This window comes from Malania oleifera, chromosome 6 (assembly GCF_029873635.1).
Source record: "Malania oleifera isolate guangnan ecotype guangnan chromosome 6, ASM2987363v1, whole genome shotgun sequence".
Taxonomy (NCBI): domain Eukaryota; kingdom Viridiplantae; phylum Streptophyta; class Magnoliopsida; order Santalales; family Ximeniaceae; genus Malania; species Malania oleifera.
Genome location: NC_080422.1, coordinates 10,586,739 through 10,605,511, shown reverse-complemented (window position 1 = coordinate 10,605,511; position 18,773 = coordinate 10,586,739). Strand labels below are relative to the sequence as shown.

At 35.9% G+C, this 18,773-nt stretch overlaps 1 protein-coding gene across 1 annotated transcript; it reads left to right on the top strand.

Annotated features, from left to right (window-relative positions):
• Nucleotides 1-15,980: 15,980 nt before the first annotated feature.
• On the top strand, nt 15,981-18,499 carry LOC131158294 (WRKY transcription factor 22-like). The gene is made up of 3 exons (XM_058113062.1): nt 15,981-16,713; nt 17,082-17,195; nt 17,709-18,499. Exons 1-3 carry the CDS (start codon nt 16,196-16,198, stop codon nt 18,220-18,222), a joined length of 1,146 nt encoding a protein of 381 aa, XP_057969045.1. The 5' UTR covers nt 15,981-16,195; the 3' UTR covers nt 18,223-18,499.
• Nucleotides 18,500-18,773: the final 274 nt, after the last annotated feature.

The window sequence follows — 18,773 nt, the reverse complement described above, 5'->3', positions numbered from 1 at the left end:
GAGAGAGAGAGAATTTTTATTTTCTATATTCTATCAAAATACAAGAGCAGTAGGTATTTATATGGACTACTGATGTAGAAACTCGAACCCAAAAAATAAGGAAATAAATAAAGAAAAGGAAAAAGGGAAATTTTCAAAAGACAAGCTGAAGTTCGTCGACGAATCCCTTGATCTCGTCGAAGAATGCCCTTCTGTGGTTCATCGACGAAGTTCAGGCATCGTCGACGAAGAAATATCGAGAGGAATTTCAGGCTTAGGGTTTGTCAACGAACCCCTTCTTTCACAGATGAACATCCTTCTACACTTCGTCAACGAAGGCTCCATTTTTTCGATGAATGTGACCTGGTCAACGACCTATAAATTGATTTTTAGCTTTACTTCTTCATTAAGAAACTAAAAATCTCACTCTCTCTCCAAAACCGCGCCCCTCACTCTCTCTCTACAATTCTTCACCGTTTGTCAACCGAATTGACGATCGGAAGTTACCATGAGGATCTAAGGGAGTTTCTCTACAAGTCTAGTGGAGTGAATTTTTGAATGGGGTCTTTCCACGCATAACCCCAAAGTTGAGGTAAGGTTATAAATGGGCTGTTTATTTAGCATATAACTGTTTAAATGGGGTGTATGGGCCTGGAAATGTTTTATGATTGTTATTCTGGGGAAATGTGTTTTTAGGGTTTTGGAGCTTGTGTTTTTGTGGGTGGCTTTAGGAGCATTGTAGGAACTATCTCAGTAAACAGGTAAGGGGATTAAGTTAAGTCAGGATTTTATGAAAGTTAAACCGATTAAAATGCTATATATATTTATGTTTTCAGTTGTTATTTCAAAAACCAACCGTTCAAAATGGACTTTTCAAACCTAGGATATATGATATGGTATTTTGAGTAAAAATGAATAGTTAAAAGTTTAGTTTGACCTTATAAACTAAATATACTATGTTTCTTGATTGCCTATTGGCTATGTTCAAAATAATGAAATTGTGTGGCAAGTGAATATTATTTTGAGGGTTATTGTATAACTGAGTTTATGAATATTTGTGAAATACTAGAACTGTTTGTGAAAAGTACAGGGATTTGATATAGCAGTTGTGAGCCGAGTTTTATACAAAGGCCGAGGGCTGGGATTATGTTTAGCGGTTGTGAGCCGAGATGTATATGATGGTCGGGGGCCGGGATTATGTTTTACGGCTGCGAGCCGAGATGTATATGACGATCGAGGGCTAAGATTTTATAATATGACAAGTTTTATATGAAATGAGTTTGAAATATAGTTTTTATTATTTAAATTGCATGATATGCTTTAGGAACCCTGAGAACCAGTTATGTTATGAGCACGATACCGTTTCGAGAGATTCAGTATTTGGCTATGTGCGCACACACTGTTCTGGATAGAAGTGTAGGGTGGTCTTAGCTGATTAGTCTTAGTAGAGGGTGTACCTTCCCTAGAAGTTCGGACTAGGAAGTGGTAAGGCAATCGGACTCGCAAGCAAGTTGCGGATGCCTACAGGTGTATTAGCAAACGTATGATTTGATTTAGTCTGGGTTGATCCCCTAGGACTAAGTCCAACCTTCGGGCCGCACAACCCGTACCATGGGGGAAGTAAATGGTGTTTAGTCCTAGGGAGTGTATTTTATGCATATCTGTAGATTTATGTAAATGATGTTACTTATTTACTGAACTGTTTTACTATGGAAACAAGACGAGTATTTTCAACTGTATAAAGTGAGTACAATGTAAAATAGCTATTTTCGGTTAAATGAAGGATGAATGTTTTCTATAAACACTAAATGCATGCTGACCACACACTGATGTTAACTTAATCTTCCTTACTGAGAAGTGTCTCACCTCAACATACAAATTATCTTTTTAGGACCACCTTGAGGTCGAGTTTAGTGAACTTCGGGGTGGGGTGATAGCCAGTTAGTTTTTGTGAGTTTCAGTAAGAATTCTACTGTATATAAGTTGGGTTTGAAACCTTGAGTATGTAATATGGGTGTATGGAATGAGTTTTTTTTGTTATACTATTTTAATGGGTTGTAATATGGATAATTGGAGATTACAGTGTATAAAGATACTTTAGAACTCTGGTAATGGATTATGGAGGATATTTTATTTATTTTCACTGCATTTATATTACTGATTACGGTATCAGGTACACAGACGTCACTAAAGTAGCACCTCGGGCCCATGTGGCGGGTTGGGGCGTTACAGCTGAATACAAATGTAAATGTAAAATTTATATATTTCTAATAGTCCCCCTCAAGATGGAGTGTATTTATTCAATACACCCATCTTGCTAAGTAAAGAATGAAATTGATGAGGTCCAAGTGCTTTGGTAAAGATGCATGTCACTGAGTTGAGAATGAGAAGCAACATGAAGAGTTTTGATCATATTTGGCTGCAATTTTTATCACACAATATGACAGTTTATTTCAATGTGCTTTGTTCATTCATGGAATATGAGATTGGCAGCAGTATGAAGAGCTGCTTTGTTATCGCAAAAGACTAATGCTGGCTTTGAATGCTGAATTTGAAAATCTTTCAACAAAGAAATTAACCAAGACAACTCACATGTAATAGATGCCATAGACCTATGGATTTTGAGACAGTTTGTTGTTTCTTGGACTTCAAGAAATTAAAGATTTGCCAAGGAAGACACAAAAATCTGTAATTGATCTTCTAGTATGCACACACCCAACCCAATCTGAATCATAAAAGGCCTTGAGATGAAAATAAAAAATAGCAGGAAAGAAAATGCCTTGTTCAGGTGCACCCTTCAAGTGCCTAAGTACTCTGTGTACTGCAGCTAAATGTGATTGCCTTGGTTTGTTCATATATTGACTCAATGCTTGCATAGAATAAGAAATATCTTGGCACGATATAGTGAGGTAAATGAGTCTTCCAATCAATCTTCTATAGGGAAAAGGATCTTCTAGAAGATCACCATATGATTTAGAAAACTTGTCATTTTGTTCCATAGGAAATGCCACAGATTTGGCAGCTAAGAAACTTGAATCTTGTAAGATAACCAAAGCATATTTTCTTTGGCACAATGTAATGCCTTTGGAAGATCTAGAAACTTCTAATACAAGGAAATACTTTAAATTTCCCATATCTTTAATTCTGGATTTATTATCCAGAAATGTTTTCAGTTCAGAAATTAAATTTCAAATCATTGTTAGCCAAAATTATATCATTGACATAAACTAGCAATACAATAAAAGAACCATTTTATGATTTGGTAAACAATGAATGATCTAACTTTGCTTGCTGAAAACCATAAGTAATAATGGCAATAGACAAATTTTAAAATGTTGTGAATGGTGGCTCATTTCTTGAGATCACTAAGTTACATAAGGAGAAGAACATAGTGCAGCATTCTAGGAGAAAATTGTCAACTATTTTTTTGTGGATTCTATGAAACCATTGACAGTTTTACTGAAATCTCAGACATCTTCAGAAAATGCTCTCTGTATCTTAAACCGTTGATGGTTTCAGTAAATCTCAGAAAACCGTCGACGGTTTTGTTTCTAGGCTATGAGACAGAAATTCAAAATTTGAATTTGAACGTTAAGTTGGTTGGTTTTTGGGGGAAACTTCCGAAGGAAAGTCTATTTATACTTGTCTGAGTATATTGTGGCATATGAGAGATCATTTTGAGAAGTGTGTTGTGTACTCTATAATTTCTTAGTGAAATTATTGTGCCGATTGCTTTCGTGTATGTAGGTATTGTAGAACCATGTAAATTCTCATGTTGTTGTTATTCTTGTTGTTTTATATACTAGTTGTGTTGCTTGTTGTGTTTTATTCCGCTGTGCATCCTTTATCCTGCCATTATTACAACAAATTGGTATCAGAGTGATTGTTGTCATGGCATCGGGATCATTTTCTGCAAGATTTGACATTGTAAAATTCGATGGAACCAGAAATTTTGGTTTATGGTAGAGGAGAGTCAAGGATATTCTTGTGCAATAAGGGATGGTGAAGGCTCTAAGTGGTGTTCAACTGGTTAGAATGGATGAGGCAACATGGAGAGAATTGGAAGCAAATGCTATTTCTACAATACGCTTGTGTTTGGCCAATGAAGTTCTCTATCATGTGATGGAGGAAGATTCTCCAGCAGCTGTGTGGAGAAAGCTACAAAGTCGGTATATGTCTAAGTCCTTGTCAAAAAAACTTTTTCTTAAGCAAAGGTTGTATTGGCTTAAGATGGTTGAGGGTTCAGATTTGAATCAACATATCAACACTTTCAATCAAATTGTGAGTGATTTGGCACGTGTTGATGTAAAGTTCGAGGAGGAAGAAAAAGCATTGATGTTATTAAATTCCCTACTTACGTCTCAAACTTATGAAAATTTGGTTACAACTCTTACATGGGGCAAGGATAGCCTGAATTTGGAAGAGATGACAAGTGCATTGTTTGGTTTTCATCAAAGAAAAATGATTAGTGATGAAACTTCACATGGTGAAGGACTTGTTGTGAAAAATAATCAAGAACATGGGAGACATAAGTCCCAAAGCAAATCTCGGTTGCATTTCGGGAAGAAGAAGAAGGATGTGAAATGCTTTAAGTGCGGTGAAATTGGGCACATAAGACTGGAATGTCTGGAGTGGAAGAAAGGGAATTCTGGAAATCAGTCAAAATTTGCAAATGTAGTAGAAAGAGATTCAAAATGCAGTGATGGAGATATGATGTGTGATTCATTGGGTTCGGAGTGCCTCACAGATGACTCTTGGATCCTAGATACCGGATGCTCTTATCATATGATAGCAAATACAAAATGATTTGAAACCTACAGGCTAGTCAATACTGGTTGTGTTTTGTTAGGAAATAATATTTCATGCAAAATACTTGGTATTGGAGATGTCAAAATCAAAATTTATGATGGTGTTGTAATAACTATATATGATGTAAGACATGTTGAATGTCTAGGAAAAGAATGTTATTTCATTGGGTACTTTAGACTATAATGGATTTTGTTACAAGTCTGAAAAAGGAGAAATGAAAATACGTGAAGGCGACTCAATAGTGATGAAAGGAGAAAAATAGTGGGAAATATCTATGTACTACAGGGAATTACGTACGATTGTAGGTGGAGCTACAGCTGTTGAATTTGAATTAGATACCTTGTGGCATATGCAGTTGAAGCATATGGATGACTACATGTATTCAGATGTTTGGGGACCGATGATGATAGCATTAAAGGATAGACATATGTTTTTTGTGGGCGTATCACAGAAGGTCTTGGTTTATCTCATATGGCACAAGCCTGACGTTGATGTGTTTACTAGGTTAAACTAGTGGTTGAGGTGGAGTACTAGACCAAGAGAGAAATCCTTAAGTCAGCAATTGGGATTGAGTACGCTGATTTTATTCAAGGAGTTTTGTGAGTGGGGCAGATCATATGCAGGGCTGTGGGGTACTTCTTGGTGAAGTCAGTGAGTATGACGCGTTTCTTGTGTGATCGATCGCCAAAGGTATCGCTAGATGGAAAAGTTGCAAGTGAATTGTGGGCACGTTTTGAGGTAGACTAATTGGTTGTGAGTGGATGTCCACTGGTGCACTATTCTAGTGATGGAAGATCTAGGCTTGGTGTTATGTCCAAACAGTACATCTTTCTGGGTTATGAGAAAGGTGGGTGCAAGTTAGGTGATCCTATAGTAAACAAAGGGGTGATCGAGGACATGACTTTTGTTGTTAAAGTCATGGGGCAACATACTTAGGTAAAGGAAGAGAAACTAATGCTAGAAAACTGTAGCAATAGCAATCATGCTGTTCAGATGGAGTTAGGGACTCAGGGCAGAAATGTGGGGAGTTCTATCTCGGGTCAACATTATCATGGTATGAATATGTATGTGATGTAGGTGGAGCAACAGACTCAGGGCAGAAATGTCATTTGTCATATTGCAGGGAGTTTCAGCTCAGGAGACCAACAGAATCACGGTGGGTCCATGTACACTATCAAACCACCACTCTGGTATAAATTGGTGAGGCTTCTAGTTGGGAAGAGAGTGATAGTGATGTAAGAAGTGATGTATCTGTTGTGTTTGAATGACATGTTATTGGTTAGAAATGCTTTAACTAAAGTTAATCAGTTGGGAACTCTGTTGAAAGGTTTTAACATGAATGTGTTGGGTACGACCAAGATGGGTCTTGGTTTACTGATTCGAATGGACATAGCTATAGGGAGATTGGTGTTATCTCAAGGTGGCTTTATGGACAGAGTTGCAAGGAGACTTTGTTTGCCGTCTCAGGGGGGTTCTGTGGAGAATCAATATGGAATATCTATCGCTCGGTACCCAAGGACGGGCTGTGATGTATGGGATACGTCAAAGGTTCTCCATGATTGTGCAATGGAGTGTTTCAGCAGGCAACATAGTGGATCATCAGTTTTTTGTTTTGTTGAAGACTATGTAGGGGACTTTGGTGATATAAGACTTGTAACAGCTTTTGTAACAACCTGTCTTTAACTGGTTTTTTTTTTTTACACACTATAAAATTCATAATGCTTTGATACCCACTAAACTAAACCAAACCATCAACCTAGACAGCGGAAAACATAATCCACATAAACACAATTCAGAAAATATACAATACCAGAGTGTCTAAATATTCCACAAATATTACATATTTCACTGTACTCTCAAGAACTACTCTTACTAATACCAGGGCTAACAAAATTGTAACCCAAAACCACTCACCCTCAAAAGGGCAGACTAACAACTCCTTTATCTGTGAGCTTGCTCCGCTCACCCAATTGGCTCACCTGAAAAAAAATATAGTTCAACACTGGGATGAGCCAAAGTTCAGTAAGACGAAACATGCTATTACTAGTGTGTGGCTACTAAGATATGAATCTGTAAAAAAATTAATCCGAGTTAAAAGTAGTACAAATAACTAAATTTGAAAATGTTGATACTACATAACATATTATAAAACCTTTAACTACATAATTTAACATGTCAAACTGTATGAAGTTACTTTTCATAATAATACTACTATTTCGGAAAGTCTGATAATACTACAATATCTGAGAAAATTTTCCTGAATGGCTGTATGTCATGATTTAACCCCTCATGAAAGGAATGTGCGGCCCGAAGGCGGGATCTATCTTGGCTGGTCTACCAGGGTAAACCACTCTACTCCTCGGTCAGATCGGCCCTCCTCAACTCATATCTGATGGGGAGCCAGTCCACAACTAGGCACGATCGACCTCATACCGCTTACTATTTGAGTTAAGTGGTTGCACTCTGAACTGAATATCTGTAGATCTGTAGCTACGGTATCGTGCTCTGCTGTCTTCTCCATCAGGGTCTGATACTATATAATACGTTTTTATATACAACTAACTGTTTTACCATGATTCCATAATAACTGTATAAACCATGAGGCTGTAATAATCTGTAACTATATCAAATGTATTTTAGGAGATAAACTATAAATCTGTATGTCATGATACTGTAAAACTATAAAATCATGGTATTCTGAAAGATACTATAAACGCATTTCACTATCTGTATATTTTGTAAAACATATTCCTGAAAATACTGTAAAAACAGGTTTCTATACTGTATTTATGCTCTCATGCCACACAATAATTTAAAATATTTTAACATCAATAATAAATTGCATATATTTCTGCTCTGAATAATAATCTGGTAAAACCATAAACTTTATATTGAAATCATACTAGGTTTTCCTAACATAGCATGTTTCCTTTACCTAACTATCGAAAAGCCCTTATCGTCACTGGTCCTACACCCGCGGGCTTTGTATTTCCCACTCTGAAAACCATATTTACCAGAACAGAATATCAGTATTTCTTGGCCTACATCATTTCTTACAACTGTTAGTAGGCCAAAAACTGAATAAAAGACCTTATCCTAATTCTGGGGAGAAATTCGACTCAATCCCTCTAACGATCTGCCTCAGCAGACTTGAAGAGAACTTCGCCAGGAGCGTCATGGTGGCCTCAGATAGTCAATCCGGTGATTGATAGGGCCGAAATCGAAGAGAATTGGAAGAAGAACCGTAGAAGAGGGAGTGAGAAGGTTTTCCATTGACGAATCTACACCCTCATCGACGAATTTCAGTCTTCCCTAAAATCCTTTCTCGGTATCTTCTCATCGACGAGATGGGACCTCGTCGATGAGGTCCTGAAGAACCCTCATCGACGAAACCCCTGTGTTCATCTACGAGGCTTGGAAAAATTTCTTGGGTTATTATATCCAAAATGCAATGTTGTTTTTGCGTTCGTCGACGAAGTCTGCTGTCTCCTTTTGTTCTTTTTCCATTCCTATCCCTCTTAATTATTTAAATACCATTATTCTTCGAGTCACTACAACTTTTGTGTTTACTGTTGTGAGAAGGTCTTGTTGGAAGCATAGGGTGAAGTATTCGGGTATTGCATATACAACTGTATCGGGATTGATGGTAGAAGTTAAAACTGCCATCGACAAGTTCAAGCGGTATTGCTTGGACTTGGTGCATGTTTCCAAGTGATAGAAGGGAGATGAACCCAACTTAAAGTTCTAAGGTTGAGATGGAGCATTGGGCAATGTTTTTTTTGTGATTCTCCTAAGGGGTAGAAATTCTTCGAGGTGGAGATTGTTGTGAATAGTGGCTCATTTCTTGAGATGACTAAGTTACACAAGGAGAAGAACACAGTGCAGCATTCTGGGAGAAAACCGTCGACGTTTTTCTATGGATTCTTTGAAACTGTCGGCGGTTTCATTGAAATCTCAGGCATCTTCAAAAAATGCTCTTGGTATCTCAAACCGTCGACGGTTTCAAAAAATATCAGAAAATCGTCAACGATTTTGCTTCTGAGCTGCAAGACAGAAATTCAAAATTTGAATTGAATGTTAAGTTGGTTGGTGTTTTTTTTTGGTGGGGGGGGGGGGGGGAAACCTCCCAAGGAAAGTCTATTTATACTTGTCTAAGTATATTGTGACATATGAGATCATTTTGAGAAGTGTATTGTGTACTCTATAATTTTTTAGTGAAATTATTGTGCCGATTGCTTCCGTGGATGTAGGCATTTCCGAACCACGTAAATTCTTGTGTTGTTGTTGTTCTTGTTGTTTTATATACTGGTTGTGTTACTTGTTGTATTTTATTCCGCTGTGCATCATTTATCCTACCATTATTACAACATAAAACCATTGTCTAGAAGCTTGTCGCAACCTATAAAGAGACTTTTGTAATTTACATCTAATTGATGTAAATGCCAATTTTTGGCAGCTGCTATTGCCAATAAACAACTCACTGTGGTAATCTTAGAAATTGGAGAAAAAGTTTCATAAAAATCAAATCCCTTAATTTGGTTGTACCTTAGCAACCAAACAAGCTTTGTACCTTTCAATAGTACCATCAACTTTGTACTTAACTCGGTAAACCCACTTACAACCTATTGGTTTCTTTCCTACAGGTAAAGTAGTGAGTGTCCATGTTTGATTTGCCTCAAGGGCTTTGATTTCAATATTCATTGCTGCTTGTCATTTAGGAATTTGTATGGCTTGAGAAAAAGTTTTGGTTCAAAAATAAATGAAATGGCCGGTTAAAGCAAAATGTTTGTGAGAACTAGAGAGTTTATGATAAGAAATGACATCAAGAAGTAAGAATTTGATATATGAATACTTATCTGTCAAGGAAACAAATTGAGATGGGGGAGGGGAAGCCAGTTGATAATGATAATCCTGCAAGTAGCTTGGTGGTTTTCTTGTTCTTGTGAACTGTCAAATAGAAGTAGCTGAATCTGCAGATTGTCTAGGAATAGCAGTAGAAGAAGGCAAATCTAATGAAGAAAAAGGAAATAAATCTGTAGAATTTTGAGAAGATAATGGTATGAATAGCAATTCCAATCACTTCAGAGAGAGAGAGAGAGAGAGAGAGAGAGAGAGAGAGAATTATCTCCAAGAGAAAGAGTGAGTGAGAGAAAATTTTTATTTTCTATATTTTGTCAAAATACAAGAGCAGCAAATATTTATATGGACTGCTGAAGACAAATATAAATGAAATGCTGTAAATGAAATGCAAATGTAAATATAAAACTTATATATTTCTAATACTACCCAAGTCCATTTGATGACACCTGTAAATGTAGAAGAACCCAATGAGATTGCCAAGTAAGGCCCCTTTCCTTGCTTTTGAAGGATCTGTGGTCTTAAGAAGGTAAAGGACATTATTAAAATATGTTTTGGTGAAGTTACACTCAAAAAATAAATGATCTATGGTTTGAGGATTGCTTTTGCAAAAAATGCAGCTAGGAATATTAATGGAGTTATTTTAAGAAAAATAATTTATGATCAAAAGTGGCAAGCGGTTTAGAGAAACTAATTAGGAAAGGAAAACATACTTTGAAAATTTTTGTTTAAACCAAGTTGAGGAATTCCGCCTCTTTCGAGAAACCTCAACTCTAAGATGATTTTGTGATAAATCAAAGGAGAAAATACTAGTAAGAATATGAACCTAGGTAATAACAACATCAACATTCGAATTAGGAAGGATTTTAGTCCTCTTTATTAATTTAGATAATCTGATAGATGGTCTTCTTGGTCGTTTTCAGTTTTAAGCATTAAAAATTGTCTGAGACTTTATGCTGGATAGCTAAAAGTTAGGCGTAAAGTACGCCAATTATCACGAAAAAAAAAAAGAAAAGGTTTTTACCGTTACTAACATTGTAATTGAAGTAATTATAATCACTTCTCTAGTTTTTAGCATCCTTTTTCAAGTCCAAGTGAAATTTAGAGTAGGCTTCGTAGCCAAATACACGTTTTTAGCTTATAGGCGTGAATCCAAGTTACCTAAAGAAGAGGAGAGGAATTACAAATAAACAATGACAACTTAAAAGCTTTAACCATATAGTTAGGTCTTGACATTGGGGGCGTCTTGGATTTGGATAAAAATAAAATATAAATTTTTATTGAAATTCATCTAAATTTACCCAAATTTATATCTAAAGTTCGAATTTCATGCTCTCGAATGCAACACAACTTCATTTTGGCTCGAATTGATTCCCAAACAACGTAATAATTTATGTGATTTAATAGTTTTAGTTTATGCTCACTAATTTTTGTAAAAATCCATATTACATTATCAACAAAAAATTTCTTAGAGTTTCCCTTCCTCTTATATTAACATCATGACTTCTATCTTTATTTCATTTCAAGTCTTCTCCTAGGGATGGTAATTTTAAATTGTTAAGCGAGAACCCATTCATTTAGGATAAGGAAAAGAATTGGTTCCTTTGCCCTTTATGGAAGATGGAAAAGTCTTAGCCCTCAATATGCTTGTCTCTTTAGCCTTGTAACTATGTGCAATAGACTCCATATACACACATTTTCTACTGACCTTTCTAAAATTTATTTATAATTTTTTAAATAATTTAAATTAAAATTTTTTTATTTATTATTTTTATATAATAAATTATTATTTTTTAATTCAAAGTATTTATTTTCATACGCTATGACAATCTGTAGCATCAATTTAGCATAGAGTTATGAACAATATCGAGTTTTTTTTAATTCAATAGAAGACTTAAATTAATAGTGTAGAGATGACAATATGACAATTAGAAGAAAAATGAGCTGAGCTTAAGAAATGTGATTTTTTAATTTTAATTTTAATTTTTTTTTTTTTTTTTTTTTTGTGTTTATTAGGAAGTTTATTGGGCATAGGCTTAGTAAGGGAGAACTAGTAGTCATTCTAAAATTCATCCCACTATTTTCGAAAAAACTTCATTCACGGATAACAGATGAAAATGAAGGTTGATTTCTCGAGCGGCAGTCATGTCCAGACTGTTGTTGTGCCATAGAGTTTATAAATTTATCGATCAAATTCCAAAAATTCTTAGTAATTTTTTAAAAATATTTTTGCGTTTGATTTGTATTTTGTGATTGAGAGTTTCATTCTTGAGAAGAATACATATTCCCATAAATTTCTTCCGTTCGATATTTCTATAAACATTTTGGAAAAAAAATGGTATTCGGATTACTAGCGTAGATGAATCACTAAAAAGCTAAATATCTTAAAACACCTTTGAATATTTATAACCTATTTTATTCTCTTTCTAAAGCTCTATCCCTATCTTCTCATTAAAAACCTTAAATTTTAATTTTCCATTTTTTTTTTTTTGAAAAAAATTGGAAACTGTCCACATAAGTAAATGCATTTTAATAATTTATTTTTTTAGTAAGCAAAAACGTGTTTTAATAATCTATTTCTTAAATATATAGAAACAGGATAAAAAAAAACTCCATAGTATCAAATTTCTATTAAAAATATTGAAGAATCATAATTTGATAGACCTATGATATTACCGATCGATTCGTGTACAAGAACATAGTCAATTAAAACAAGTGAACTTCACCTACTTGATTCATTATAATCCCATCACGTCTTAAGCCCGTGTATCATATTTATAAATTAAAAACATGAAATATCTTTATATGATTTTATAACCCAAAAATCATAACTCCCTAAAATCACAATATCCAACAACCTCCATTCAATTCTTGTTAGATATTAAACCCTGTGAGAAGTTATTTGCACGTCATCTTGTTGACACACACACACACACACACACACACAAACAGAAATGTCCTTTCCAGCGTAAAATCTTGAATAGACAAACAAGCCACACGAAACCAAACAACAACTTGGCTATTGCTTTTCAAAATTAGGTATTCTCAATTTCAGTCTTTCACGGAAAATGACATTCCCCCCAAAAGCCAAACAGAAGAGCTTCCTTCCTTTCACACCTCTACGCTCTACGGTCTCCACTTTGCCCGCCCACCTATTCTACTCTAGTCCATATAGGGCCGATGCGGACGTGTGGCTTATGGGCCTGAGATGGGCCTGGTGGCGGTGGACACAGTGGGCCCCGTCCTGGGCCCAGTCTCCTAGATTTCCAGAAACCCACGCAATCCCACCAATATCGCCTCTTCTTCTTCTTCTTCTTCACACGCACCGCCATCCCTCCACCAGGCACCAGCACCCACCCTACAATCACTCTCATTATCCTTTATTTATTTATTTTTTTGACTTTGACCTTTTAGCTTTTCTTTTTAAAAATATATTTAATTATATATTTGTATGCGTAGCAAAATTTAAGGAATGGAGAAGGGACAAATCATCACCATGCACGTGATGGGACTTTGAGTAAAATTAAAATGGCACGAGACAAATGCTAGCCATGTCCAGCGGGATTTGCACCCTCCCAAGCATATATGCATGGTAAATTACTTTAGTTAATTAGTAGTGATCTTACGTTAGAAATCTCAATTACTATCTCATCACAAACAATCTTTTTTTTATTAACTTTTGATGGGATGTGAGCCAAAGGGAAAGAAAAGAGGTTTTTGGGATGGGTTTCATTTTATGGACAAACAATATTTCATTTTAGGAAGATATACCATAACCTTAAAATAAAAAGTTAAGGGCGAAATTCAAATGAGGAAAGGCTTCCTGAGGCACCCAGAGACGAGGAAGGATGTAGTAGACGATGAAATGCTTCGAAAAGTTGAAAATAAGCATAGATCCAGAGATTCCCGAATAGGTCAACCTTATCTTACACTTCTTACACAACTACTAGTTAATTCTTCATCTGGCTATCCAATCTAGTACTTATGAGTGCGTATACTTATTTATTTATTTATTTATATGAAGGAGTACTATTATGAATGTGATCAGTTTGATCACTTGGTTACGGTTCAAAGAAATCTGTACAAAGTTGTTACATTTATAAAGTATTAATAAATAGGTTTATAGTATTCTTAAGTAGTTAATTTATGTTAAAGATATCAATTGATTTTTCAATGGGTTCCTTTTTGATATATTAGATTGGGAGGGAATGAAGTTAGAATTCAAAACATATGTTACGACAAGATGAGAACTTTACTTATTTACAAATCTATTTTCACATTTGTTTCATGCACGTGCCTAGTTAGGGTTAAAATTTCACTTTGTGGTGAGAAGGGTCTACCTATAACTCTCTCGCCCCATGTGTAATAACCAAGAAAAGCAAAAGTAATGCAAGCCTTTCTCACATTGTCTTTCTCACAGGGTTGCGAATTCGATATTATTGTAATTAACGTGCTTTGAGACATTGAACACAGTTATCACTTTAGTAGTTTAAAACCTATGTGTGTGTAACAGTAGGGGGCCAAACGTGTGGGATATAGGTTGAAATCACGGGGAATAGCTTCTTTAAAGTAATTGAACTAAAAATAACTAAAATATGAAATTTAAATTAATATTTCAATAAAAAAGCTAAAAATAATGCATGTCTTTTTTACTTGGTCCCTTGAATTCAAATGCAAATTTAAAATTACAGTAACATGCTTTGAAACATAATGGATTTACAACCATTAACTTTAGTATTTACCAAAGATAAATGAATGAATAAATAAATAAAGAGTGAATAAGAGGGTCTTCCTTCTACTAGAAATAATGGGGGTTATGCCTAACATTGTGGGTTATAGGGTCAAAACACTGAAACAAGCTCGATCTTTAAATCGGGATGCGTATTTATTGCATGATTCCTAAAATAAATTTGAATAGGAGGGTGAGCAATAGGCCCGTAATAGTAGGGCGGACATGGGAGTCCTCAAACGTGTGGGTTATTGGGTCAGAATCACGGAAATAGCTTCTTTAAATATGACGATGTTTGATTATCACGCGTATCTCGTAAGGATTTATTAAATATGTATGTAAGCCATGTGCATTAAGTTTTCAAAACTATTATACTATTTTTCCAAGTAATTAAATTAAATTAAAACAATTAAAATAAGAAATTACAATAATCTAATGAAGAAAAACACCCTTTCAGTTCTCTCTTGGTCCCTAAATTCAAATGCAAATTTACGGTTATTATAACATGCTTCGAAAGTAATATGCAACCATTTTAGTACTCCCCTAAAATAAATAAATAAATAAATAAATAAAGAGTGAAGAGGAGGATGTGTCTTGGGCTAGTAACGGTGATGCTATACCTTATCGTGCGAATCATAGATCTCATGGTGCGGCACCAAACCTGAGGGCTGTTTAGCAGACCCTACAACCAACATCCTTATAAACTCTTGAGTCTAATCTCAGAGGTAGCGAGTTCGAATCCTCGACCATGTGGTAGACAAGACTCTCACCTTAATTATCACCTGAGCAACCCAAGAGGTTGCTAGATATCAAATATGAATAATGTACAGTGATGTTTTTAATTTTTTTTTTTCCAATTCTCCAAATTAATATCAAGTCCACTATTTTTTTTAATAAAAAAAAGCCAACAATCAAGAACCATGCATTGGTATATTAAGTCACTATGTAATTGATGTTGGCTATGAGTTGAAGTTTGTATATTACATTAAAATGATAATGAATTTGAACTCCTCAATTTTTTTCTTTAAAATATTTGTACCTCATTCTCTCGTTCAAAAATGAACTTTAGGTTAAAATTGTTTTTTTTTTTTTTTTTTCTGGATAGAATCTATGCGAACCCTTCAAAGGAAAAATGAAAATATTATTGTCTGCATATTAATATATTGTTAATAATTTATTAAATAAATTATTAGCGAAGAATCGAACTTGAAAACTCACTTTATTAACTATTAACCCTGAAACCTTATCACATATTGTTACCCAATTCATGGACAAACTTCTTTTTGTACTAATTGTGTGACACGTGTCCTAACACATCCGTTGGCAGGCCAGTCGGTGCATCCTGAGAGATTAGCCAATAATTTTTTGCCAATGCGAAGACATTAAGCAATAATTTGTACCGTCACCGCATGCAGCTGTTAAAAAATTTTGAGGTTTACTAAGCGGGGCCCACTGGGACAGCTGTCAGCGAGGAAAAGCGAGTAAAGATTCAAAGAGAAAGAACATTTTTGTCAACACACACGCATGCTGCGCGCCTTTGACATTTTTAACAAGTCAACACACTGCAAATGCCAAATCCAAATAAATAAATAAATAAAATAAATAAAACTGGTTCCAGACCTCCTCAATCCAAATCCCAAAAGGCAAATCCCATCCCTGTTCGCAATTCTCTTTCGCCTCCTTCTCTCTCTAAACAATATATATATAAAACCCAAACCCAGCTTTAATTTTTCATCTCAACCCTCAGCCAAAGGATTAGCCATTAATTCGTTCTTTCTTGATCAATCCGAGTCATCATCTTCTTCAATTCTTCAGTTCGCGATGATGGGCGGCGGGGGGTTTGGAGGAGGCATGGAGGCTTGGGACTTGCAAGCTGTGGTTGGTGCCAGATGCTGCGGTGGCTCTGCTGTGGTGTGCGAGGAGGACTGCCTTTACCCTCTCTCTTATTTCGATTCTTTGAATTTCCCGACCAGCGCAGCCGGAGATTACGGGTTGTCGTCGTCATCGCCGCCGCCGCAATCGGCTCTTTTCGGCGGTGGGTTTCCCGGAAATAGTCACGATCTGTACGTGTTTGACGAAATGGGGACGGCGCCGGTTGGTTTTTTGGATGAGTTGGAAGAAGTGTACAAGCCGTTTTACCCAGATGAAATGGCTGAGACCGCCACCAATGTTACTTCGTCTTCCTTATCTGCAGTTTCCGGCGAAGAAGTAGTTCAAGAGCAGCAGCAGGAGAAGAAGCCGCAGCTTCTGTCTCAAGATCATGTTAATGTTAATCCTCCTGCTGTTGATGCAGCTACTGGCTTAGCGGTCGTTCATGCAGCAATAAGAACCAAAAAAAGGTTAGTTTTCTTTTTAATGACTTGCCTTTTCAATTCGGATTCTCACCTTCTTGTCAAATTCGGGATAAACTAGCATATGGACCAGAGTCATCAACACCGGATAATCTAGATTTAGTGAAGAATCAAAGCCAAGACCCCCTTCAGTTTCTTGTCCGCCTTTGCCATTTGAGTCCCAAGAAATTATACACTTCACTTGTCCTTTGATGCTATTCATATACTTAACTTTTGAATGTAAAGTATGTCACACCCAAAAAATAAACACATGAACTTGTAGACTAACAGGAAAAAAATTGAACTAGTTGCATATAATAAGTATTGTAATTATTTGGTCCATTAATTTTATTAAGATTTTTTTTTTTTTTTTACAGAAAAAATCAGCAGAAAAAGGTGGTGCAACAGGTAACCTCAGAAGGTCTCTCGTCTGACCCATGGGCATGGCGCAAATACGGGCAAAAACCCATTAAGGGTTCGCCTTACCCGAGGTCAGTTACCCTCTGTGTGTGTGTGTGTTTGTAGCTTATTTAGCTTGTTGAGTTAAAGTGTTTAATTAATTACACTAGTCTTTAATTAGTCAATTATTCATATGGTATCAATCAAGGGGTACGTGTATCCTAACCACCACGCATTCCAAAAATGATTAAACTAAATAGGATAATTCACGCGAATCGGCCATCAAAAAGGAGAGCCATATTTGACAGGATCACATGCATGTCATCAAAGAAATAAATCAGCTTCATTGTTTTTATTTTTTAGTTAGCTATACAGAAATATATTGGACCGTAAATTGATTAATCACTCATAGTATATAACAAATTTCACGATTATTTACATTAATACAAATTTGACCCCTAGTGGGATAGCTGGTCCATACCCTCATCTGAGAGATAAAGCAGCTTTTTTTCTTTTTCTTTTTAAATGTTAGTAAAATAAATGATATTCATATCAAAATCTGATTTGGTTAATATTTGGTGCATGAATGAACTTAATATGAGCAGGAGCTACTATAGGTGCAGCAGCTTAAAGGGTTGTTTGGCAAGGAAGCAAGTGGAACGCAGCCGTTCAGATCCCGACACGTTCATCGTGACCTACACCGCCGAGCACAACCACGCTCACCCAGTTCGCCGGAGTACCCTCGCCGGCCGGAACCGGAAGAGGTCCTTCAACCCTAATACGCCGGCCAGCGGCGCCGACTCAGCTTGCTCTCCAAACTCAAGCGCTGCAGCTGTGGTGTCTCCTTCGATATTGGCAGCATCGGTTGATGGAAGGAGCAAAACGCAGGAGATCATGGGCAGAGAAAAGGAAGACCGAACTTTTGAAGAGATCAGCGAAGAAATTAACGAGGAGGAGGAGGAAGACGACGTTTTGATTTCGGATATGATGATGTCGAGTACTGAGAATGATGGGTTTTTGATGGATATTGAATTAAACGGAGTGGGTGGGCTGACGTCGTCGTATTTGGCATTTGATAAGTTCTTGCTTGACGGATTCCCGGAAACTTTTTCTCAGTAACAGAATCTTTCTCTTTGCATTAATGTAAGCTTCTACTTACTGTTAATTAAGGCCGCTGAGCTAGCTAGCTAGATTTTCTTTTTCTTTTTCTTTTTCGTTTCTTTTTTGATTAGAAACTAATTAATGAAGAGTTGTAATCAGGAGAAATTCTTGCATGTAATCGTCATTATATGGTGTATTAATTTCATTTGTGTCCAATTAATCACTGCAATAAGCTAAATGGAGGCTGGCGGCGACATGTAAAAATTTCTCCAGAATTGAACTCTTTTTGTTTGTATTTTTTTTCTTTTTCTTAGATTATATGTGAATTAATTAACCATTTGCGTCTTATCTTGTACCCTCTTCACGAATTAAATTTCTTCTCAATAGAAATGTATTAGATCGAGACGAAATCAGTATGCTACGATGATAATAATGGGTTTGAATCACCAATTTCTCGAGTTCTAAAAAGTTGAATTTGTAGTTAGAATTTAAAAATAAATTAAGTGGTCCAAAGTGGGCAAAAATATGCTTAATTTCTTTAAGATGATTTGCAAAAATATATATGTAGA

Excerpts from the sequence above, each read along its gene's own strand:
- LOC131158294 (XM_058113062.1), top strand. The coding sequence starts at position 16,196 with ATGATGGGCGGCGGGGGGTTTGGAGGAGGCATGGAGGCTTGGGACTTG. Across the intron at positions 16,714-17,081 it reads GCAATAAGAACCAAAAAAAG|AAAAAATCAGCAGAAAAAGG; the intron begins GTTAGTTTTCTT and ends TTTTTTTTACAG. Across the intron at positions 17,196-17,708 it reads AAGGGTTCGCCTTACCCGAG|GAGCTACTATAGGTGCAGCA; the intron begins GTCAGTTACCCT and ends TAATATGAGCAG.